This window comes from Euprymna scolopes, chromosome 26, assembly GCF_053919585.1.
Source record: "Euprymna scolopes isolate OS-2025 chromosome 26, ASM5391958v1, whole genome shotgun sequence".
NCBI lineage: Eukaryota > Metazoa > Mollusca > Cephalopoda > Sepiida > Sepiolidae > Euprymna > Euprymna scolopes.
In genome coordinates, this window is record NC_136507.1 from 73,476,023 (window position 1) to 73,500,917 (window position 24,895).

Here is a 24,895-nt window from a genome sequence, read left to right on the forward strand (position 1 = left end):
TCTGATTGGTTGCTAGCAGAACATGGTTCCATTTGATTGGTCAGTTCCTCTCGTCAGTGTCTATAAGTAGAACTTTCTAACTTTTGGTGATCATACCCTTCTCTTATATAAAAATATTGCGACAAACCTTGTGTCATACATAATGCCGCATGAGTAAAAGAAATTGAAATGAGTTAATATTCCCCAAGCAATTCAGCAACTAAAAAACACTAGTAAGGGAGATAACTCCATATAACTTGGAGCTAGGGGGAGAAAAGTATATGATGATAAATGTGTATATTCTCTAATCAAATTGTATTCTTCAAATTCAGTGGTCACCAAACTTTTTTTTTCACTGCTGGCCAAATAACTGAAAGAATGACGAACGTGTGTTGCATAATCATTTTATTCAATACTTGTAAGCCAAAACGGAAACTCTGGGAAAAAAAACAAAAAAAAAACAAGTTTCCCATTCCATGTTAATCATGGGTGGTGCTCGTGCAATGAACAAAACAACCAACATGTTTATTTACTAAAAAGTTATCAAAGAAAGTAACAGCATAAAGATAGATGTAAAGTTACATTGGACATAATGTGAACATATCTGAATCTTACAAACTAAGCAGCAAAAAAGGTTAGTGAGATTTGTGAATCTTTTTTAGTAACCATAATGAAGGGTGAAGAAAACGGGATCTGAAAATGAAAAAGACATTGAATTAAAAACGTAATCAAAATCCTGTTGAAACTAATCGAATGCAACTGCCAGCGCCTGGCCTTCACCCGGATAGTATCTGTTCTGTAATTGGTCGTTGGTCAATGTAGGGGAAACCCCTTCATACTGAGACAATTACTATTTAGATACTGCCAGAGTGCCCCATTTTGGGGGGGAGCTGGTTTTCCCCCCACATTAAAAACGGCCTTGTGTTTAATTTGCTTTCGTGGGGAAGCAAATAAATACCAAGACAGAAAGAGGGAAGCTTAACTGGCCCCAGGCTAGGTTTTAAAGCAATGTTCATTTTTGCGCATGTGTGATGACTCCTTTGATTCTTAAGTTAATTACCAACTCATTGAATTCACTATCCTCTTTGACCTAATGGTTAGCGAGGAAGACTAATTACCTTGTGTTTTTGAGTTCGATCCCACCTGTCTCTCTCTATCTTTATTTTTTTCACGTTCTTTTCCTTCTTCGCTGTTCTGGTTCGATCCTATCTGCCTTACTACGACTTTTTTTTTTTTTGCTCAACACACCCCTACAAACACCTGGGCAACGCCGGGCACCCAGGCTAGTAAAAAATAATTCCCAGTGTTGTATACTCCATCTTGTCTCGTCCATGCAGTAACTAAGTTTCCATAATCATTACAGAAATATTAAATATTAATCATCGTTTGCTGCTTGTTCTTTCATATACTTTTCATATGTTCATTCGAGACTGACTCTCATCGATTGTGGTCCATCTAGGTTTGCATCATGGCAGCTGCTACATCGAGGAGAACACAGATATTGTTTTAAGAGAATCCTTAGAGACTGTTGTTGCATGTTACTGAGTCACTTTGCTTTCTTGCCCTTTTTTTCCCTCCCTTTTTGTATTACAAGCTATTTCGGCATTATGGCGAAGAGGGAAACTGAATGGAAAAGACAACTAAAGCAGACTGGTGATGGATATGACACCACAAAGGCGAGAATTTTTTTACTCTTATTGATTACGGTCTATCTAGGTTTGCAGTATGGTGGCTGCTGCGTTGGCAAGATGCAACTGTTGTCATCTGACAGTTAAAGAATATCTTCCTTGAGCAAGGCCCACCAATGGAAACACTGAGCAACAATGGCACCACATTTATTAGTGAAGAGTTCAAGAAATTTGTGGATAGTTGGGACTTACATCTATAGTTTCGATGTGGCTACTTGCTGAGTGGGAACAGGATCATCAAATAAAACCACAGAACCATCAAGACTATCGCAGCCAAGAAGGACTGTACAGTAACTGAGGTGGTTTCCTGGTACAACATCATCACAAAAAATGACATTTCACCTTCCATAGCACTGGCTAAGGGTGAACAACATTGAAGTCAACTCACTCCCCGAAATGGAAGTGACCAGAGAGAAGTTTAAAAAGGGAGATGTCCTGTAATTATAGTTTCTTATTTATATCTTTAAAAAGACTAACAACACAAATCTGATGGTAGAAAGCAAGTCATTTATTCAATATGATCTCCACTTTGAATCATTCACTAGTGGGGAAGAAAGATACTGGAAGAGAGAGAGATTGAAATCAGAAATTAGTTGTATCTTGTCAACCTATGTAATTATACATTAAGATATCCTTGTGTGCTTCCAAATGGATTGCCTGCTTGCTATCAACCCCTTTCGTTGAGCCATATGATAACGTGTTTTTAATACCTTCCCACGGCCTTGGTAATTTTCATCTCGGGTACAGTGAATTGACCTTTGCTGACCTTTTGTCTGTCACATTTTCTATTCTCAATTAACTAAATTATGTACTACATGACCACTGTATGTAAGATTTCCACTGAAGCATAACAGGCTACTATGATAGATGCAAGATTTATAGAGGGTAGCCCGAATGTGAAGTTATCTAGCAAGATATTTGTTCACATTACATTTAAATTTCTGCATTTTGATACAATCATGAAAGCCGATGCGCAAGAATTAAATACTGCCGCAAATAAGTGAAATTTTCTTTTCTGCATTTTTATGTAAGCTTATTTATTTTCTAGATGACCTACCCATTCATTATGTAAGATTGCTGTTGAAACGTAAGAGATTAATGTGATAGGGGCCAGATTTATAGGGGAAACCTGAGTGGGACGTTTGAATTTTTGCATCTTGGTAGAGTCAGGGAAGCAAAAAGATAATTCTAGAGGAAATCAGTCCTGCGAAAGAAGCTTTTTTGAGCAGAAAATCTAGGAATCTCTACAGTGAAGGAGTGAGATTTTGCTGCTAGTTGGGTAGGTTAGAGATATTTTTTTGTTGAGTGAAGGTGCAATTGTAGTAATCTCAATGGAGCACTACCTGTGGAAGCGTAACAGGCTACTTTGATAGGAGCCAGATTTATAGGAAGCAATCTTGATGGGAAGTTAGGCAACAAGATGTTTATTAACATTACATTTGTTGTTTTTTATTTTTGGTAGTTATGAAAAGCGATGCACAGTGATACAATACTGCAGCAAATAACTGAAATTATCTTTCACCCAATTTGTTGCCTTTACTCTTCACACACACACACACACACACACACCCTGTTTTTCCTAAGTTTATGGTATGTTTTCATGTTTACTTTTTACACACACACACACACACACACAAAAAATACTAATGTAATTATTTTGATCTAAAATTGTCAGGGTTAAACTAAAATATGTGTATCTATCTACATCCACAAAAATAGAACTTTTTCCCTCTCACTCAGTAACAAAAATGAAACAGAACTTCTGTGACCATCCCATTTGTAGAACAAAATACTTATTGTCTGCTTCCCAAATGACTACAACATGATCGCCTTCAAGTCTAATTGTAACATGGCCGGTACTTTACTTTAGTAATTCACAAAACTAAAACTTTAGTAATTAATATAAATAAAAGTTTAGTAATTAATATAAATAAAAGTTTAGTAATTAATATAAATAAAACTTCAGTAATTCATATAAATAAAACTTTATTTTAATAATTCACAAAACTTAAACTTTACTTCAGTAATTCATAAGAATAAAACTAGAAATAAATAAAATCCGGGTCAGCATTTTACTCTTGTTTAAAAAAAAGTTTTTTATTAACGTTACTTCCAGCATTTCTTTAAAAAGTTACGCGCCATCATCCATTTCACATGGTGTACATTTTTCTTGTCCGACCTCATGCCGGCTTCAGCCAGACATTTCCTGCCTGCATCTTTATATGTCTGTTCTCTTCAACACCCATTTTGTTTTCTGCCCCGAGAACATGCTACATTTTTTTTCTCCTTTTTTCTTTTTGTGCGCACTTCCTAATTTGCATATGCGCATTTTCAGCTGCTGCTAATCTCTTTACAAGCCAGCCATCCTTTGCTGCTGCTGATACTTTCCCATGCTTTCATATGCACCATGTTACAGGTTGAGCCGTCCGTTTGGATAATCAGTTCCTCTTACGTAATCTTCAGCGAATGGAAACCTGACGGAAAAAGAGGAGGAGGAAGGGCAAAAAATGAACTGGAAGCAGACAAAGATTTGATCACAGCAGAAAGAAGCTGGAGGGATGCTGTGGATCTGGCTTCAAATTGAAAACAATGATATAAGTAATAAGTAAAAACAATAATATATACATTCATACATACAGTAATAATTAGTAATAAACAATAATATATACATTCATACATACAGTAATAATTAATAATAATTAGTAATACTAACAACTAGAAATTTAAATAGGTTTAAGGCTCCTAAAACAAAGACCTGTGGCACAGTGGTTAGAGTACTTGGAAAAATCAATTGTAACAGTGATATTCACCTGAAGGGTGATGGTTCAATTCTCGGTGTGGGCGACCGAAAAATACAATTGCAAATTACTTAGGACCTCTATCCACTGATGGAATGAGAGCATGTTACCTTCTGTTCGAAATTCCATGACAGAGACATTTCTGAGTTTAACAAGATACACCTGAAGAAGGTTGGAGATTACATCGACCGAAACGTTGTGAAAATTACACTTAAGATGAGAATAATAGTCCGATGAATCCATATAATACAAAGGATAATATACTTTGACTGTTTTCTGCATCGCAGGACGCTAAAGTTACTAAAAGATTACTTAATCTTATACCCATCTGCAATATGCCAGTGGTGGTGATCATCGTCCGATTAATAATCTCTTTAACCTTTATCTTTTTTTTTTTTTTTTTTTACACAGTGGTCACCACTTATCAAGGCCCGGAAGTCACTCAGGGATAAGGGTTATTACAAGTACGTACATTACGTTAGTGTGGAGATTTGATGAAGTGTTTACTTAAGGGGGCGGTTCATTAGGAAGTTGTTAACGTTGGACTTGAACACATCTAAGTTGTAGTCAGGTGGGAAGCAGGCAGACGGAACAGAGTTCCACAGGCGTGCAGTTCTAAGAAAGAAGCTTTGTTCATGGAATCCACGTTTTGATTTAGGTACAGATAAAGAGTGGGGGAAATTTTTCAAAGTGGATTCAGCTAGACGGGTGTTTTTCGTGAAAGATTGGCGAGGGGGGACCAGAGATTGGATTTCAGACGAGCACCTGCCATGGAAATAACGATAAAACAAGGATAGGCTCGCAACGTCTCTTCTGTGAGAGAGAGGTTGCAGGGTAGAGAAAAGGGCATCCTCCACCAATCCACAAAGTCTATTTTGTACTCTGTCAAGGCAGGACAGGCTGTTTTTAACAGCTCATGCCCAGATATGGCAGCAGTTTTCCATCCTTGGACGTACTTGGCTTTTATATAGATAGAGAATTGAATCAGTAGTGAGATATCTTCTGGAGCGGTAGAAGGATCCCACCATCTTTCCAGCGACCTTGGCAACAGACTTGATGTACGTGTTCCATTTCAGATCAGGAGTAACTCTAATCCTATGTCTTGATAATTGTTGACCCATTAAAAAAAATTGAAAAAATCAATGATCTATATTTTGTAATTGACAAATTAATTTTTATGTCTTTACAGTTTGTCTGAGTAAAATTTTCTTATTTTCTTTGTTTAGACGTCGGCTTTCCTGGTTATGCAATTGCCTTAGCAGTTATTTGCCCCCTTGTCGCTCTCTTCTTTGCTGGACTTGTATTTTACTGTGTGAGAAAGAGGAGGTTGCCTAAAACATCCAAGATTGAAAAGGACTCTGGAAATTTCAGTATGTCACGATATAAACCAAGCAGGTATGGGAAGAACTTTCTAGTGACCTTGGATGAATTGAAAAAATTTCAATGTTTTTTTTTTTTTTTTTTTTTTTTTTTTTTTTTTTTTTTAGATTTTAGATTCTGTGAAAAATTGAACCCTCATTGAAACTTAATAAAATCTAAAATAAATACATAAAATTAAAATATGAATTAACGAAAAATTTTAAATACTTTCAGGTTACAGATTATATAATACTGTAAACTACAAGTCCATATAAATATTTGTATCAATATTTTATATATGAAAACTTCGACTGAAGGAAAATGAATCAGAAAAATAGTGCATATGTAACCCATCCATTTGTCATTTTGCAAGTGTTGCTTGATTTCATGGAGACATTTCTAGTTTCATTAGTGTGAACAAATGATATTCAACCATTAAGCATCAATTATAAACAATCGTTTGCCTGGGAGAGTTACTTAATTTATCATGAAAATGACATTACCCCCACTGGTATTATTGAACGGTATTCAAAAACAATGACATACCTCAGTGGTGTGAACCTCTTCTGCTTCAATGCTGTCCAGCCCAGACCATCGTCTCCTTGGTCTGCCATGGCTCTGATGTCTGCTTGGTGTCGATTTCTGGCTTTGATGTCTGCTTTGGTGGTGACAAATGACCTGCAACACAAATTTATAGAAAAAAAATTTTCCCTACTTTATTTTATAATAATAATTAGTGTTGGGACAATTAATCGAAATTGGAAAAATCGGAGCTTTTTGGGGTATCGGAATCGAGAATATTTTAGCCTATTTTCCGATGCCAAAATCGATACCTTTATCTATTTTATTTTATTTTGTTTTTATAAAACATTTTCCATTGCTTGTAGTAATAATACATGCCTTCTCTGGAGCGATATATATATATATATATATATATATATATATATATATATATAGCTTTTTACATCAAGTGGCTTCATACCTTCTCTGGGGCGATTTCAATAAAAACAAATATAAACAAAGCATCAAATTTCTAGATTTTAAATGATATGAACTTCAGACATCAAATTTCTGACCCGTACTGTAAAATATTTTTAAAGATTTGTTAAGAGCTGCATGGCTCTGGAAAACAATTTTAAGATTCCTCTTGCGTATTTAAAAATGAGGATCAACATATGTATTCAACAACAAAGACAATAACGTTAGAGCATCAATACACATAACAAATTTGTAGAGATCAAAACTACAATAGATGTGAATGTAAAGGAAGCTCATGAAAAAGTTGAAAAGGAGGAGTCTTATCCAGATTTTCATAGATCACACAAGGATAAAATATTTCTATTTGCTTGAAAAGAAACAACAATTAAATATACTATGCATACTGGACTGCATACACAATCAAACATAATTTTTACTGAATGCATTGATCTGGCTTCTATAATAGAAATGTTCTACAGAGCAGGTACAGTGAAAGAATTGTTAAAAATAAATAAATAAATGGGAGACTATAATGGACTTTTGAAAAAAAAAACAGTTGATCTAAAATAAAGATCTAGAGACATATAAATTCAAATTGATTTTGCATTAAATGAACTGCAAAAAAATATGCCATAAATAAATAAATGATAAACAAAAAACATTCAAAGAATGTTTTTTGTTTGAGAATTATTTTTTTCAAAAAAATAATGTTTTTAAAGAGTAATTCTTTTTTAAAGAATCTAACTTCATTGTGCATTAAATGACATGAAAAAGGTTTATATACCATAAAACAAAACCAACATGTTAAGTTTTCTCCTTTTTATTTTAATTTTCCAGTCATCCTGTAAATGTAATGGATTTCAAGGCCCATGTAACTCACATGTCTTCAGATTCTGATTTTCGTTTTGCTGAAGAATATGAGGTACGTCACTTTTTTTTCTTTTTTTACAACTCTGTATACAATATTCCTTGCTCTCCTGAGAGTTCCACACCCTTGTCATCCTGCAAGTCGCCTGGTGCTACTAGATCAGGCTGTCTGAAGATATGGGCTTCCTGAGACGAAAACGCACCTAACATTGATGCTTTTTGTTTTTCTACTTCCTTTTGCAAAACTTAATTATGTTCTGCAAAACCAAAAAATAAAAACAACCCACCTTTTCCCCTTTCTATCTCTCACACTTTTTGACTGAATTCCTTAACTTAGAATCTCAACACAGTTCCAAAGTCTGATTTCTCTAAAGATTTTCATATTCTGCTCTTCATACGGATTAAAGAGAATGTTAATTTTACACGAGTCGGATTGATCATATAAAAAAAAAAAAAAAATCAGGTGATGATCTGTGGTTTTAATAATGTAAAGCTTCCAGAAAGATCAAAGTTTCCCTGCTCAATATTTTTGTGATACTAGTAAGTGTTCAATATACAGAAAGTTCAGTGAAATTCCAATCATGTAGAAGAATCTTAGTAATTCCAATATCCAGTTGGTGCTACCAGATCAGGCTGTCTGAAGATATTGGCCTCCTGAGATGAAATGCACCTAACATTGATGCTTTTTGTTTTTCTACTTCCTTTCGCAAAAACGTTTTGTTCTGCAAAAACAACCTACCTTTTCCCCCTTTTTTTCTTCTTCCCATTTCCCCTTTCTCTTTCTACCTCCCCCACTTCCTGACTGGTTTCCTAACTTAAAATGTACCAAACATTAATACTGTAATTCTTCCCCCCCCCCTCTCATTGCAAAACTCCTTCATATTCTGCAGGGCAGGGAACAAAAACGATAAAAATCCACTATAAATCAGCCTAACCAAATACTACAAACAGATTTAAGAATAAAAACCTTCTACAAAATAACTGGATGCAACATGAATACTATTTCCAAACTAACTGGATTCGGCATTAAATAACCCAAAAAGGCTTGATATGTCGTAAAACAAAACAACCAAACCAAACCCACAAGTTGAACATGGAACGATTATGTAGTGCTTCTGCATGTTTTTCTCCTTTTATGTTTGTTCCATGATTGTCCACTTTTTGTTTTTGGGTTAACAGTGTAAAGCGGTATAAGCGTCCACAGTTGGCACGTGCCCACCGTAGAGAAGCATTGGCACTCAAACATGGAACCCTTCTGATAGAAGAATACTATGATTATTCAAATTTCAGCACTGTCAAGAATCTGAGGCGGCAGCATGAAATGATGTAATTTTTGTTTGAATCTGTTGTTCTTTTGGATGTTGCTTTGTTCTTATGTGAATTTATTTTCAGTGCAGAAAGAAAAAGTAAGCAGCATGAATAACTATTTGAAAATATAAAAAAAACTTAGAACATCACATCCAATCCTGCACTCATGCCTCCATCATCCTGTATTCCTCCCATGAGTTCCACATCTTGTCCCATACCTCATCTCATGCTGCACACCTCCCATGTGTCTCCTATCCCATATCTTTGCCGTCTTTCTACACAGTTTTCTCCTTATACATTCCTTTCTCTCTTTCTTTTTCTTTCTTTCTCTTTTTTCTTTCTCTTTTTCCCTCTTATCTTTTTCTCTTTCTCTTTTTTTCCTTCTCCCTCTTTTTCTCTTTTCCTTCTCCCTCTTTTTCTTTTTTCCTTCTCCCTCTTTCTTTTTTCCTTCTCCCTCTTTCTTTCTTTTTTCCTGCTCCCTCTTTCTTTCTTTTTTCCTTCTCCCTCTTTCTTTTTTCCTTCTCCCTCTCTTTCTTTTTTCCTTCTCCCTCTCTCTTTCTTTTTTCCTTCTCCCTCTCTCTTTCTTTTTTCCTTCTCCCTCTCTCTTTCTTTTTTCCTTTTCTCTCTCTTTCTTTTTTCCTTTTCTCTCTTTCTTTCTTTTTTTCCTTCTCTCTCTTTCTTTCTTTCTTTCCTTCTCCCTCTTTCTTTCTTTTTTTCCTTCTCCCTCTTTCTTTCTTTTTTTCCTTCTCCCTCTTTCTTTCTTTTTTTCCTTCTCCCTCTTTCTTTCTTTTTTTCCTTCTCCCTCTTTCTTTCTTTTTTCCTTCTCCCTCTTTCTTTCTTTTTTCCTTCTCCCTCTTTCTTTCTTTTTTCCTTCTCCCTCTTTCTTTCTTTTGTCCTTCTCCCTCTTTCTTTCTTTTGTCCTTCTGCCTCTCTTTTTTCTTTTCTTTATTTTTTCTTTCTCCCTCTTTTTTCCTTCTCTCTTTTTTCTTTTCTCTCTTTTTTCTCTTTCAGTCACTGATTTATTTTATTTTCATATTTTGTCCATTTTCCCATTTCTTATAGGCTACTTCTTGGAATACCACTGTTTCTCATTTTTTTTTTTTTTTTTTTAAATTTCTGTCCATATTACTCTTAACTTCCTCAATATTTCTTCTACCCATTTTTTATGAGATCCGTTTTTACTTATGTTGAATATCGGGGGGGGGACATATTTTAGATGACGTGGAGTTCATATTTAGACAATACATATAACTGACATAACGATAGTTCATGTAATAACAAGAATAGAGATGAAGAGGGAGAGAGAGAAGACATTTATACATATTACAGTTCTTATATTTCTTGGGGACTTCATATATATACTGAATGGAGATGTATATAAGTTCTTAACACAGAGGAGAGGAGATACATATTCTTGGAATGGTTACGCAATGTTCGTTATAAGATGTTTAACACATTACCTTTTGGGTATTGAAAGATGACACATGACAACAGTTTTACAAAAACACAAAGATGATTCTTTATTCATTGGACCGGTTGACTTCAGGAATTCACATTGGTATCTACATGGTTAACCTTCGACCCCTTCACCTCTAAGGGGATGCTCCTCTGACCATGTCAACTCTTGGCCAATCAACTCTCTCCAACTGACTCTGCTGATTGTTCTAACTCTAGCTCCTATATAGAGAATCACCCTTTTGTTATGATGTCAGAAGTGTGTTCCCCAAACGTGACCAATTCACGTGTCTATGCACGTTTGTCCAAAACACACTTATGCAAACAAAGAATCCTCTCCTAACCTATTTTTTAACCTAACCTATGTTTTTAACAATGTATTTTTAATTTGTATTGTTCATTCTTTCTAGCTGACATTTTTATTATTCAGTTTTATAAAAGAATGAACAATCAATTCTTTTTACGATATAAACAATATCTTAACTATTTATAATAGAATTTAACAATAGACCTTTTTAACATGCCGATTTCTAACATTCTATTTCTTAACCTTGCTTACAAGGTTCGAGTCTCGGCTTATCCTAATCTATCTAATGTTCTTCTTATTTGCATGGAAAGGGTACAGCCATTTTCCTATAACACTTATTCTCACCTCAAAAATGTCTTGGAGAATTGCCAAAAGTGAAGCACCTGATTACCAATCTCTAATTTAAAAAAGAAAAAAATTCTAATCCAAATTTAAATTTCACTTTCTTTCATTTAAATTTCAGGATTTGAAGGATGTTGGTAAAAGCCAAGAACAAGTTACAGCTCAACTGATGTGTAATCGAAACAAAAACCGATTTGCCAATATTCTGCCGTATGATCATTCCCGAGTGAAACTCAGCTCAGTTGATGACGAAGAAGGTTCCGATTACATCAACGCAAACTACCTTCCTGTAAGCGATGCTCTCTTTTTGTTGATCTTGTTTTGAAAGTGTTTTCATCAATTCTGAAGATAAGGATTGATAAATTTGTAACCACAAAGTGAAGTCCCTGAAACTGATAAAAACTATCCTCAGTTTCAAAGACTGAATTTCTTCATATTATATGGATTCTTCGAACTCTTAGTCTTAAGTGTTATTTGCACAAAGTTTCAGTCATTGAAAATTCCAACCTTCTATAGGTGTATCTTGTCAAACTCAGGGAATCCACACAGAATCCTGAATGAAACCTTTTCTTTAATCCACAGGGGTAGCATGTTTTTTTTTCTTTTTTTTAGTTCTTGCAGGGAAGTGTTGACATCCTCCTACATGCAGCACCTGGTTATTCTGAATGGTCATTCATCTGGTACTGACCAGGTTCAATATTGCTTAACTTCAGTGATCTTACAAGAACTGGTGTGATCTCTTAGCGACACTCAGGTTCAATCCTCAGTACGGGTGATATTGCAAATTACTTAAACTTCTACCCAGTTATGGCTGACAGAACAAGAGCTTGCTACCCCCCTGTAATTTTTAGTTAAAAGGTTTTGTTTGAAATTCTGTACAGATATCTGTGTTTTTTTTTTTGTTTTGTTTTTTTACTAGGGAGTCACCACTAATCAAGGCCCAAAGCTTACTTGAGGATAAGAGTTACTGGATGTAAGGTGGTAATTTAGTAATCATTAATGATGTAGATTGGGTAGAATTTGGATTATTTAAGGGGATGGCTCAACAAGAACTTGTTTACATTGGACTTGAAGGCTATCATATTGTAATCGGCCAGGAAGCAGGCCAATAGAACAGAGTTCCACATATGGGCAGTTCTAGGAAAGAAGCTTTGTTCATGGAATCTGTTTAGATTTAGGCCAGATAGAGAGTGGGAGAAATTGTTAATAGTGGTTGTAGCTAGTTGAGTGTGAAAGTTTGGCAAGGGGATACCATAGATTGGAGCTCAGATGAGCACTTGCCATGAAAATAACGATAGAGCAGAGACAGGCTAGCAACACCTCTTCTATGGGAAAGAGGTTGCAGGGAAGACAGAAAGATTCTAGTGTTCAACAAGATACACTAGAAGAAGGTTGGATGTTACATCGGCTGAAACATAAGAATAATGCTCAAGATGAGAACAGTAGTCCAAATAACTTCAGCTTTTTTCACTATTAAAACCAATACAACATATATTCACTGCGCCCAGTCGTCCAATGTGTTTTTCAGTCTATATAATTTCTAAAATCAACTTTTGTCTCTGCCTCGATATGTACACTTGGCAGCAAAATAAAACACACAGCTCGGTTATAAAATATTTTGTTTATTCCCAATGACAACTTTTTCAATTTAGTATGACATGATGTGACATCAGTGAAGACTCGTGGTGGGGGTGTTCTGCAGATGTTTTTGGCAGTTTGTCCTCGTTTTGTGACCAACTCGCTGTCCGTGTCTGCTTTCTGTAGTCGATTTATATAAACATTCTTACATTCTGGAATGTTTAATATTTCCCATTGTTTATTGTTCTACTTCTTTGATTGATATTTCTCACATATTTTTGGTCAAATTATGCATTTCAATAGACAATGGCGGAAAGCCTCGCATCCATCAAATGGAATTAATTTGCATGTGTGCAACTCCTCAAATGCCTCTTTTCACAGGGTCACCTTCCAAATATCCAACACAATTATGGTAAGACAGCATTTTTGAATGCACACAAAATTAATGTAAGTTAATAAAATTAAAAAATAAATAAATAAAATCAAAAAACTATACATGCATCTTCCAAAGGTTAGCATTTACAAAAATATGTGCCTATGTTACTCACTGTATTTCTTGAGAATGCATATCCAAAAGTTCAATTTGATCCGTTCATTAGTTTGGGAGATTAAATTGTAAAGTTTACAAAACAAATGATGTGGCCGTTACTCGCCTGGTTACCGAAAATATATATTCCAAAATTCATAATGATTGATTCATAACAAAATTAAAATAAAGTTAAAGAAAAATGCTTTTTATATATGTACTTTTTTAATGTTAATATTTACATAAAGAAAAATAATAATGTACCCATGATACTAATCATATTTTTTAGAATATATATTCCAAAAAATCATGATTTGTTCATTACACATACCTAACTTATGAAAACAAAGTGATGTAGTGTTTACCTGATATACGCAATGGTAAACTTCAAACTAATATAAATAACAGTATTTATATATAGATAATTTAATCCCAACCGAATTAAAAAAGCTCAATACACAATAAAGAGTAGAGCTTATTATAAGAGTTTCACTAACTAGCAAATTCTAGCATTGATAATTTGCTGATTTCTTTATGCCCTCTGATGAGAAGAATAACAAGAATAGGTATTCTTTGAAACTCTGCAGAATAAGGACGTTGTAAATTGTTTTTTTGAGTATTCCATCGAACAATAAATTTTGATTGTAAAGTTCAACTTACAGTTTTAATTTTCTTTCCCTTATATATATATATATATATATATATATATATATAGGGAAAGAAATCAAGACTGTAAATCTATAAAAGTGAAAAAGAAAAATATCTATATCTATAAAAGTGTGTGTGTCTGTGTGTGTACATTTCCATACCAAACTACTAAAAAGGGGTGGAGCAAACAACAACAAAAAAAAAGTAAAACAAAAAAGGGACAAAAAAACAAAAGAAGAACCAAACAACAACATAAGGGAGTAAAACAAAAAAAGAAGAGCAAAGCAAAAAAGGTGCATCAAAAGAGGAGGCATCTGACTATTTCATAGGTAAAGAATTGCATCTGAAGTTTAGTACTTTCTGGAGAAGTGGAATGATCCAATATTTATTTTATTTTTTTCAAAGGACTTATCAACAAATTATGCATCTAACATTTTAGATTTGCAGTGAGACTCATTCAAGGGGTTTCTTCAAAAAGAGAGCCATCTTCATTTGGTCAAAACAGGGATCTGAACATTGGTTATAAAGGGAGGTAAGCTTAATTTTAAGCATAAAATGTAGCAAACTACATACTTCAGGTTTTAAGAGAGAGAATCTGCAAGATTTTGATGACCAATGCTTTTCAAAATGCTGCCATAGACAATTATGTGTCTGCACAGATGTCCACAAATGATTTTAGACTATCGTTTAACAAGTCATTAATGAAGATCAAAAAGAAGTTTGGTGTTGATACTATGCGCTTTTGACATCTACCCATTAGCAAACAAGAAATAAGGGACAAGCAACAAAAGAAGAACCAAACAAAAAGGAGAGGGTGTGCAAACAACAACAAAAAAAGCAGCAAACAACAAAAGAGCAAAACAAAAACAGGGAGGGGGCAAATAACAACAAGGTGTAAAACAAAAAAAAAAGAGCCAAACAAAAGAAGGGCAAGACATAAAGGGGGAGCAAACAACAACAACAACAAAAAAAGGCAAAACAAAGAAAGTGAGGGCAAACAACAAAAAAAGGGGCAAAACAAAAGGGGCAAATAACAAAAAAGGGGCAAAACAAAAAAAGAAGTGGCGGCAAACATCAACAAAAATGTCAAAACAAAAAAGGGAGAGGGCAAATAATAAAAAAAAAATGCAAAACAAAAATGCTGACAGCTACTATGAATGATTACGTCAGGATTTATTCTAATGGTGAATTTTGTTTTTGTTGCAGGGTTTTAATTCACGCCGTGAGTACATTGTCACTCAAGGACCACTCTGTTCTACACGTGATGATTTCTGGCGCATGATATCTGAACAGAATGTACACAGTATCGTAATGCTAACGAAATGCTATGAGAAATCGCGAGTAAGTAATAAATGAATAAAAATAATTCTTTCTTTTCTCTCCACTCTCTTTCTTTTCGGCAGTGCAATAAATTTGTTGATTGCAACTCTATGCAGAGAAATACCCTCCCCCTTTCAAAATAAATCAAGCCACCTCTAAGCTGTGGGTGGTGAACCATGATGCCTTAGGATGGGATCCTGATAGTTAAGCAGTCTCACGACATTCCACCAGCTATTACCTCATTTAGACGAGAGATATGAGAAGCCCGATCTAATCAATCAGCTAGTTATGGCATGCCTTAGTATTTATAAATTAATTCCTTGTAGCAGAAACATGTAGAACTCTTTTTCTTGTGCGTCAATGCCTCCCCTGAATGATAACCCTGACATAATCCCATTTTAGGGAGTTGAGTTAGTGCTTTTCGGGCACTCCCTAATAAAATAAATAATTCAACACAAGCTACTGAATAAACGAACAAAAAACTTAACAAGAAAAAGGTTCATTGAAGCGAGTCAGGGTAAGATGCCCAAAAGATATAACTCGGATAAAACTTGTCTGCCTTTGCCTGGTAGTTATTCCCAAGTGGGAATTGTCGATACAGGTGTAGGCAGAGAGGGAGAGGGAGGAAACAGGTCCACTCTCTTTGGTGTCTAGCTGGAAAAGGAGTTTTTCTCATCCAGAAAGGAAGTAGTTAGAGTTCCTTAGGGGGTAAGGAAGGTCCCTGCGCTATGCCTCTGATTGGTCAGTTTGTGCCATATCAGGGAGGCACTGACACACAAGAAAAAGAGTTCTATTTGTTTCTGCTACATCCTAATCATATTATTTAATCTGATTCTTAAAAACAATCAAATTTCTACTTATATATAAAAGGCGCTTTATATTTATTTTACTAGATGAATTTTTAAGGGATCAAGGGAACTAACTCCTCCCGGCGCTTACACTTGATTTAATTATGTATGATTGGTCTTCCAGGGATTGCTTCCAAGTATTTCTTAAGATTATTTTTTTATTTTTCACTAAGCCAGTTGCACCTATCACAGCCAGTATAGTGTCTTTCTCTTCCAGAGACCATGTTATCTTTAAATCATTCTTGAGGTCCTAATACTTGTTTATCTGTTCTCGTTAAGCTCTATTAAGGCCATAATCATTTGGGACAACAACATCAATAATGAGCGCAGTTTTTTCAGGCTTGTTCCATATCACACTGTCTGGCTTGATGGCCTTGTCTGCCCACCTGTAGATCTTTGTCATAGAACACAGTCACCTTTCCGTTTGATGTTATTGGTGGTGGTTCATGTTCTCATATGTTTTTTGGCTTTTTAAACTGCATCTCTCCACAGATCTTCCAATGAAGGTATTTACATATTTTATTGTACGGTGGCAGGCAGCGTAAAGGCCATCTGCTAACAGGATTTGGCAGCCCGATATTAGGTGGCTTGGGCTTTCAATCACTGTGTGGCAACCTACACTGGCCATTTGTTTGTAGGCCAGCCATTTTTTTTAATCCATTAGCCCAGCTACAATGAGTCTTCCTCAACAAATGGAAGTCTCTCGCTCTTGAGCCATTAGAGTGAAGCATCCTTATCTATGTACTCCTGGTTCAGCTCCTTTAGGAACTTCCCTGCTCGCTTATGTTGTTTCCATCCTTGTTTTCTTGTTTCTATTTCCATTTCGGTGTATTTTTTTCTTTTCATTCTTCCAACCTGTGTGGTCCTGGATATGACCTAAAACTATATCCGATGGTGAGGCCCCACCTTGCGGGCTTTGGGGAGTGTGGAGTCACCCTTTAATTGGCATTGCTCCCAGGTCCACTCTGACCCGGAGCGGTAGTACCTGTTAGGGTCCCAACTATGGGTTAAATAGAATCTGACGTAAAAAAAAAATATACTCCATTAAAAATCGTTCCTCAAAATAACTAGATTCAGCATTAAATAACCTGAAAAAGGTTGATATGCCGTAAAACAAAAACAACCAACCAATCCAACCTGTGTCGCTGGTTTATTGTGTACATTGACAGTGTTCTTCGGTATGACTCCTCCAAAGCTTTCAGCAAGCTTTGTGATTAAGGTTTGTTGAGAAAGATGATCCTGATGGTCTTTCACCATTCCCATTGTTATGTCCGTTGAACTTTTAATATATTGACCCATGCTTACTATAGTGGCTCAATACGCATGGTTGAATTCAGTGAAGCCTAAGCCCCATTCTTTTCATGGTAGGTATATCCTGTCCATGAATTGGGTTTGGTATGTTACCTTATGTAGGGACAGCTGTTTCCTGGTCTTTGTATCAAGCATATTCATGTTATATTGAGGCCAGTCTATAATACCGAAACTGTACATGATAACAGGTATTACAAGCAGTAATTTTGGTTTTGTTCAGATTTGAGGATTTTTTCAGACGTACTGTATATCCTTGTTCTGCCCTACATCTCATTTTATCATGTTCCACATTTATGTTTTCCTCGATACCAAGGTATTTGTATGTGGAATCCTCCCCCAAATCTTCAATGAGGCTGTCATTGACCCAAACATGTTCAAATGTTATCTTTTTGCCCTTTTTTATTGTACACTTGCCGCATTTGTCAAATCCAAACTCCATGCAGATATCCTCTGAGAACGTTTTCACAATTTCTGTCAAGGTGTTTTTCTGTCTCTGCATAGAGTTTCAGATCATTCCTGAAGTGTAAATGATTCACTATTTTACTCTCATCTTTTCTTCTTCCTTTTACTGAGGTTGTACTCAGCATCACATTTTTTTTTAGAAGCTTTCTGAGTGGATCGATTGTGAGGCAAAATAGTAGTGGTGATAGGCTATCGCCTTGAAATATGCCTCGCTGAATGCTAATATTTGAAGACTGTATTGTCCCTTGCATGTGGTGTAGGGCAATAGATGTTTGCCACATGGTCATTTGTTTGGTAATGAATATTATACAGCTCCAAACACGCAATATCCAGGAATGAAGCACACTGTCAAATGCCTTTTTGTAGTCAATCCAGGCCATTAACAGGTTTCTTTGCCACTTCCTGCACTCTTCTAGGATGATTTTGTTCAAAAGAAGTTGATCTTTTGTCCCAAGCTTGTTTCTTGTGCACCCTTTCTGCTCCCTCTCAAAGTATTCACCATCAGTTAAATGCTGATAAATTGCATCGGCAATTATTCCAGTAAGTTGTTGTGTAGTTGAAAGGCAGCAGATAGGCCAGTATTTATTTGGCAAATCTGTATCTTGGCTCTTGGGTATAAGAGTCGTTTTGCCAATAGTGAGCCATTCTAGTGGTTCTTCTTTGCCACCAATAATTCGATTGAAAGAGGGAAAAATTGCTGTTTTCTGGGTCGGAATCTGGTTATTAAATTTAGCACCCCCCCCTCTTTCCCCACTCCCCTTAACCCCCCATCCCCTTGGTCTACCGTCTCTTTTGATCTTCCCCCTCTTTCTTTTATCCTTCATTTCTTTAATTTGGTTAATGAATGTAAGGTGGTGGTGTAGTAATCACTTATGGTGTAAATTGGATAGAAGTTTACAGGAATTTGTTTACATTGGATTTGAAAGCTAGATGTATGGCATAATCACATTGATACACTGGTTCTCATCAGATCACTGAAGGTAAGCAATGTTGAGCCTGGCTAGTACCAGATGGATGATCATTTGGGGATTTTAGGCACTGTATGTGCTCTCCGCTTATCTTTGCATTGTTTCCAGTTGTCCTGAACCTCCACTTGCCACTAGTATTTAACAATGTCAACTCAGGAGAGGTGTGGTTGGAGATTGCGCAACTCTTGCCACAAAAATTTCAGGTGCAGGCAACCTTACAGTGGGTATCCATAGTCTGTCAACACTGAAGAAAGCTACCATATATATACTGTCAACACGACGGTTCTAGGTTCAATCCTTGGCTTGGGAGAGATGCTAGTCTAGCGGCACTGATGAGTTGTGATACAACGAAACAGGACTGTATATCGATGACTACAAATATATATATATATATATATATATATATATTTTAAGCCCCCCTCTTTGGGTAGAGCACTGTCGTAAATAATCTCACCCGCTACTTAATTGACTGAAAATGCAAAGCTCGTTGTTTGTTTGTTTACGAACAGGCGATTTGAGCACTATAAAAAGTGGTGGCGGGTGTCTATTTAAATAGACATTCTGACGAGTTATTTACCGGCGTCGACCCCATGGTCGAGTGGGAAAACTGCCGACTGTCAACACGACGGTTCTAGGTTCAATCCTTGGCTTGGGAGAGATGCTAGTCTAGCGGTACTGATGAGTTGTGATACAACGAAACAGGACTGTATGTCGATGACTACAAATATATATATATATATATATATATATTTAATTCTTATCCACATACATGTTTCATCCTTTTCAGAAATCATCAGTGTGGCATATGATTGCTTTGCCAGTCACATGATTCTCACCCTTGACCAAAGTCACCCTTAGCTTCCCAGTCTGAACTTTTACCATGCGGTCAGCCCAATAGCCATTAGGAAAGGGGAGAATTAAACTGTCTATGCAAGTAGACATCATATATGTTCAAGAATCTAAATGAACGGAACTTTATATTACACATTTATACAAGCACAAATAGACACACACTGGTTTTTATTATAGAGCAGATGATGTTGGCAACCCTCACACAGTCTCTTCTGTGAAAACCAAATTTTAAAACAATCTGAGAAACGAATGTCAACAATTAGACGAAGATTTAGCAGCATTTAAAACTGATGTTAACCATATATGATTCTTAATATTATTTGTACTCACTAGGTGTTCTCACACAGGTAATCAACAACCTGTGGTGTTTCCTGCAATCTGGGTGACAACAAGTCTTCCCAGATTTCCAGCACTTTCCACCGCTTTCGATAAACTTTGCAAATGGATTTGTGTTATTGCAACAACCGCTTGCCGTTGACTTCTCGTTGACAACAACCATTGGTCTTCACAAGAATTTGGGTGGCAATAGGCTTCCTCAAAGTTCCAGTTCCCTTTGTACACATCCAGTGGATGTTTGGTTGGTGCTTTTTCTCCTTTGTGTTTCCATCGTCCTTGATCCTTCTAAATTATTTGATGCAGTGCCAGTTGATACCAATACTAAATTTTTTTTTTTTTGTAATTAATTTAAATTAAAATTCTGTGGTTTCGGTTTTTTTGTGTTCCTTTCTATCTTTTTGTTTTACTTTGTTGCAGTTTGTAGATTTTGTGTATTTGTTTCCGCATTTGAGGATTTTCCTTATGATTTAAGCTGTTTTTAGCATTGTAATTTATGGTATCATCTCGGCCTTATTATTATTATTAATCATAATATTAATAATATTATGATTAATAATGATATTATTAATTTTAATGATAATATTATCATTATTACTATGATTATTATTAATATTATCATTATATTTTTTTGTATTATTTTTTCAGGAAAAATGTGATCACTACTGGCCTGAGAGTGGTGAGCCTATTTTTTATGGAGATGTTCAGGTTGCAAAGTTGCACGAAACAATAACACCTGACTGGACAATTACAGAATTTAAAATAACTGTAGTAAGTTTTCAAATTTTGCTTTTTCTTTTGTTGTTTTTGCTTATATTTAGCAAATAATTTGGCATTTTTGTACAAAAACTGCAGAGTAAAATCTCTTCTATTTAACGAGAACGTACCTGTTCAAGGATGAGTAAAAGCGATATGTATCGCATAAATATATAAGCAATATTAGTTTTTTAATTTTGATTCTTAAAGTTTATGAAAAATTTTTTTTGTTTAAATTATAAATGTTTCGTATAATATTATGTTGCGTATGATATGTAGCTCATTTCTATCTCTACTTATATATATAAAGCACTTTGTCTGTGTGCGTTCGTTCCCTATGGACACTGAAATAGCTGGGTCAATTTAAAAACTTTTGTCTGAGCATGTTCTTAAATATATTTTGTATTGGAATGCCTCTGATAAGTATTGACTATCGATAACTGAAAAAAATCTGATTAAAGAAGGAACAGTCTGATTTTGACTAAAGTTATTAATAGGGCTATGACAACAGCATATTCTTTTCATTGTTTTTACTCTCGAGTATATATCCGACACAGACACTATTAATCAACCAAGGATCACATCACTCTACATAAAAACATATGATATCAATGGATATATACCCGAGAATCCAAACAAGGAAAATAATAAGCTGTTGTCATAGCCCTAGTTCTTCATCATCTCTGTTTTGTTTACGGCGTTTGACCTCTGCCACCTGCCTCACTTTATGTCACCTGTTTGGGGGGGGGTTAATTATATTTTCATATTAAGGTTATGCACTAAATGTGACTCTTCTTAAAATTCGCACTAGCTAACTTAATCGCTACCAACATAGGATCCCGTAAGAGTATGTGCGTAGAAGCTGTAACATTCTGACACCCTCAATATACTTAATGCTATGATAAATAATGCTTAAATAAGTATCTTGTTTGTGTAAATAAAAACAGCTACTTGGCAGCACCTTAGTCATCGGCATGTGATAGTGTGATGGTGTTGATTGTTGTTAAGTAATTCAGACTTCTGCATAGTGCTCACAGAGATCATGCCTCAGGATTGTGTTCCTGTATCCATATTATAGCGGCACTTCTCCAAGGTGGGTTGAACTGGCTTTCTCCAAACAAGGCAGTTTCGGCGCTTCTTCATTATTGTAGAGAAATTTGAAAATTGAAATCTTGGATTTCAAGTGAAACCAATGGTATCTACTGAATTGTCATGTCACAGTAATGAACATATCCAAAAATTACGAAAAATGAGAAAATAGAAAATTAATTACCAATGTAAATAGTATTAAAAAAAATTAACAATGAAAACTGAAGACCGCTTATATAAGCAGGGGAGGTAATTCATTTCTAAAAACTCGAAAACTTAGGCATCAAAACTGTCAAAAGGTTTCGGAGAAGTTTTTGAAATGAACTTGCATACACTGAATCAGCTAAAAATTTTTTTTTTTTTACCTAATAAAAAATAAAATAAAAAATAACATAAAAAATAAAATAAAAAATTGCAAAGGAAAAAAAAAGCACAAACTGTATCTTATGTTCATTGTGTTATTCGTTACACATTTTTATTTGAATAAATTCTTCTTTAATTAACATTACAAACTATAAGTTATTTCCTTTTGTGTTTATATCACATCACATGTGACAAAACAAATATGGCTGAAATCATTTCTTCTTTGAAGCATGCAAATACGTGTTTTATGTAATATTTCAGAAATATTTAACTAATTGTTACCTGACAGTGAGATAGATAACATTGCTTATTGTTGGAATTGATAAAAAAAGTAAGTAGCTATCATTGTTTTTTTTTTTTTTTTAATGAAAACTAAATTTTTCCGCTGTTGATTTCACTACAATAACAAAGAAGGACCAAAGTTTCATGTCAATATTAAATTCACAAGCGGTCCCCAGTAATTGTGTATCGTATCTCTGTCAGGTATGTGTTTACATCCTCCTACATAAAGGACCTGGTATTCCTAAATGGTCACCCATCTGGCGCTGACCATGTTCAACATTGCTTAACTTTAATGGTCTAATGAGAACCAGTGCGTCAATGAGATTATGCTGTATGCCAGGATTGTGAGCTCTGCATGAAGTCCTTTTTGTTGGTTACGGCTGTATGTTAACCTGCAAGATTGCAGGTTTTTGCCCTCAACACCGAGAGCAGCAAAGTTCAGTGACTGCATATGAAGTCGAGGAAGGTTTGGCTCAGAATACACAAAGGAATCGGCACAGAAGCAATGTTGTCAACTCTTACTCAGTTTACAAAATTCAAACTTTAACGGTTTTAAAACAAACCTAGTGCATTTTTTTTTTTTTTTTTAAATGAATAAACATATTTATTTATTAAAACAAATTCAAGACTTCAAATTATAACAAATTCTTCATCAGGAAAATCCCTCCCACAACATCAAAGTCATCAGACTCTTCAGCGCATCCAGGTATACTTTGATGTTGACTTTCAAGCTGACTGTGAGGTGGCAAGATTGAAACATGAAAGACCATAACCGTGACCAGAAACTTCATTGAATTGTGCTCTCAAGCGTTGAATCATCCAGATTTGCAAATTGAGGGTACTGGCAATTGTCCTGTTGTCATAACTTGGATTGGTAGAGAGCACGAGTTGTACAGCAGCACATCTCTGATCTGGCTCGTTAAGCATTGTATTACTTTCAGACATGCTGGTGATACCAGATCAGGCTGTCTAGTGGCTTCCTGAGACGAAATGCACCTACATCGATTTTCTGTTTTTGTTTTCTATTCTCTTTTGTAAAACTTAATTATGTTCTGCAAAAACAAAAACAACAGCCCCTTCTCCTTTCCCCTTCCCCATTTTTTTTTTCCTTCCCTACTTCCTAACCCTGTCGGTGGGGCATTAGAATACAGTGACTGTCCCCCTGTAGAGAGTAAAAGCCCCTCAAAGGGGCCACCTGTTGGCCTTTGGTGGCGACCTGTAATAACTCGGAAAAGGATCCTGGTGGCTGAGCAACTGATATATAGGGAAATTAAAGATATCAGTTGCAACACTCCACTTTGGCCTCGTACAAGGCTAGACGGGCAGTCGGAGGGGCCCGAGCTGATAAATCAGCTAGTTACATCAAGCCCTAACACATCTACTTTTTTATCAATTTCCTCTAAACCGTAACAAATACAATTCTACCCTATACCACTATAAACTATATACATGTTTTCCCCTTTTTCCATGTGTTAGAAGGTAGTGGCTAGGGTCAGATGTGCCAAATGATTAAAGTCATGACATGGCTGTATAGTGCCGGAAGTTACCACAAATGACTTGGATTATGTAACTAAAGGATTATGAGTGCTCATGGCTCTCATTTGGAACATGTATACTGTTTATGTAGCCCTGGCATGACAAGGCGAATGGGTTTCCCCCTAACATGCCCCAATATTGGACTCCGAGGTGGGTGGGGAGCATAAACAATGAATTTAAAATATATATATACATGACCAACTATAAAAACTCCGAGCGCCAACATGTCGACTTGGATAATTCAGATAATGAACTACATCAAACATCCTCAAAATTTATTGTATTGGAAACTAAAATAACTGACTTATCACCATTTATTATACATAAAATTATATCGGCATATATTACCCCCAAAAATGTAAAAAACTTTAAAAAATAAAACCCTACTTATGGAAGTGGAAAGAGAAAAACATGTCACTTTTCTCCTAGGAATGAAAACTTTCCACAACATAAATATCAAAACTGAATACATCCAGAGGTGTAGTAAAATCGAAAGACTTCTCAATGTGCACTAGTGAAGAGATAACAAAAGAACTTAAAAACCAAGGAGTAATAAACGTTAAAAAAATTACAATAAAAAAAGAGAATCAGACTATACATACAAACACTTACATTATGCAGTTCGATAGACCCACTATCCCAAAAGAAATCAAAATTGGGTTCAACGTTGAAAAAGTTGAACCCTTTATACCAAACCCACTTTGGTGCTTTAAATACCAGAAGTTTGGGCACCATGAGGATGCATGTAGGGGACGAGCAGTGTGCGGCAGATGTGGCCAGAGAGATCCAGACCACACTGTCAATGACTGCAATCTTGATTGCAAATGTGCAAATTGTGGAGAAAACCATCCTGCTTATGCTAGAGCATGCAGAATCTCGAAGAAAGAAAAGGAAGTAGTGTCAATAAAACATAACAAAAACATCTCCTTCTTCGAAGCCAGG

General features: G+C 35.5%; 1 protein-coding gene across 1 annotated transcript in view; it reads left to right on the forward strand.

Annotated features, from left to right (window-relative positions):
- Positions 1-24,895, forward strand: part of LOC145248182 (tyrosine-protein phosphatase 10D-like) — a 236,166-nt gene that overhangs the window by 196,770 nt on the left and 14,501 nt on the right. Inside the window, exons 18-22 of the mRNA XM_080110035.1 lie at positions 5,692-5,860; positions 7,640-7,724; positions 11,203-11,370; positions 15,040-15,174; positions 20,576-20,698. Coding sequence (XP_079966161.1) covers positions 5,692-5,860; positions 7,640-7,724; positions 11,203-11,370; positions 15,040-15,174; positions 20,576-20,698 — 680 coding nt within the window. The remainder of the gene's footprint in view (positions 1-5,691; positions 5,861-7,639; positions 7,725-11,202; positions 11,371-15,039; positions 15,175-20,575; positions 20,699-24,895) is intronic.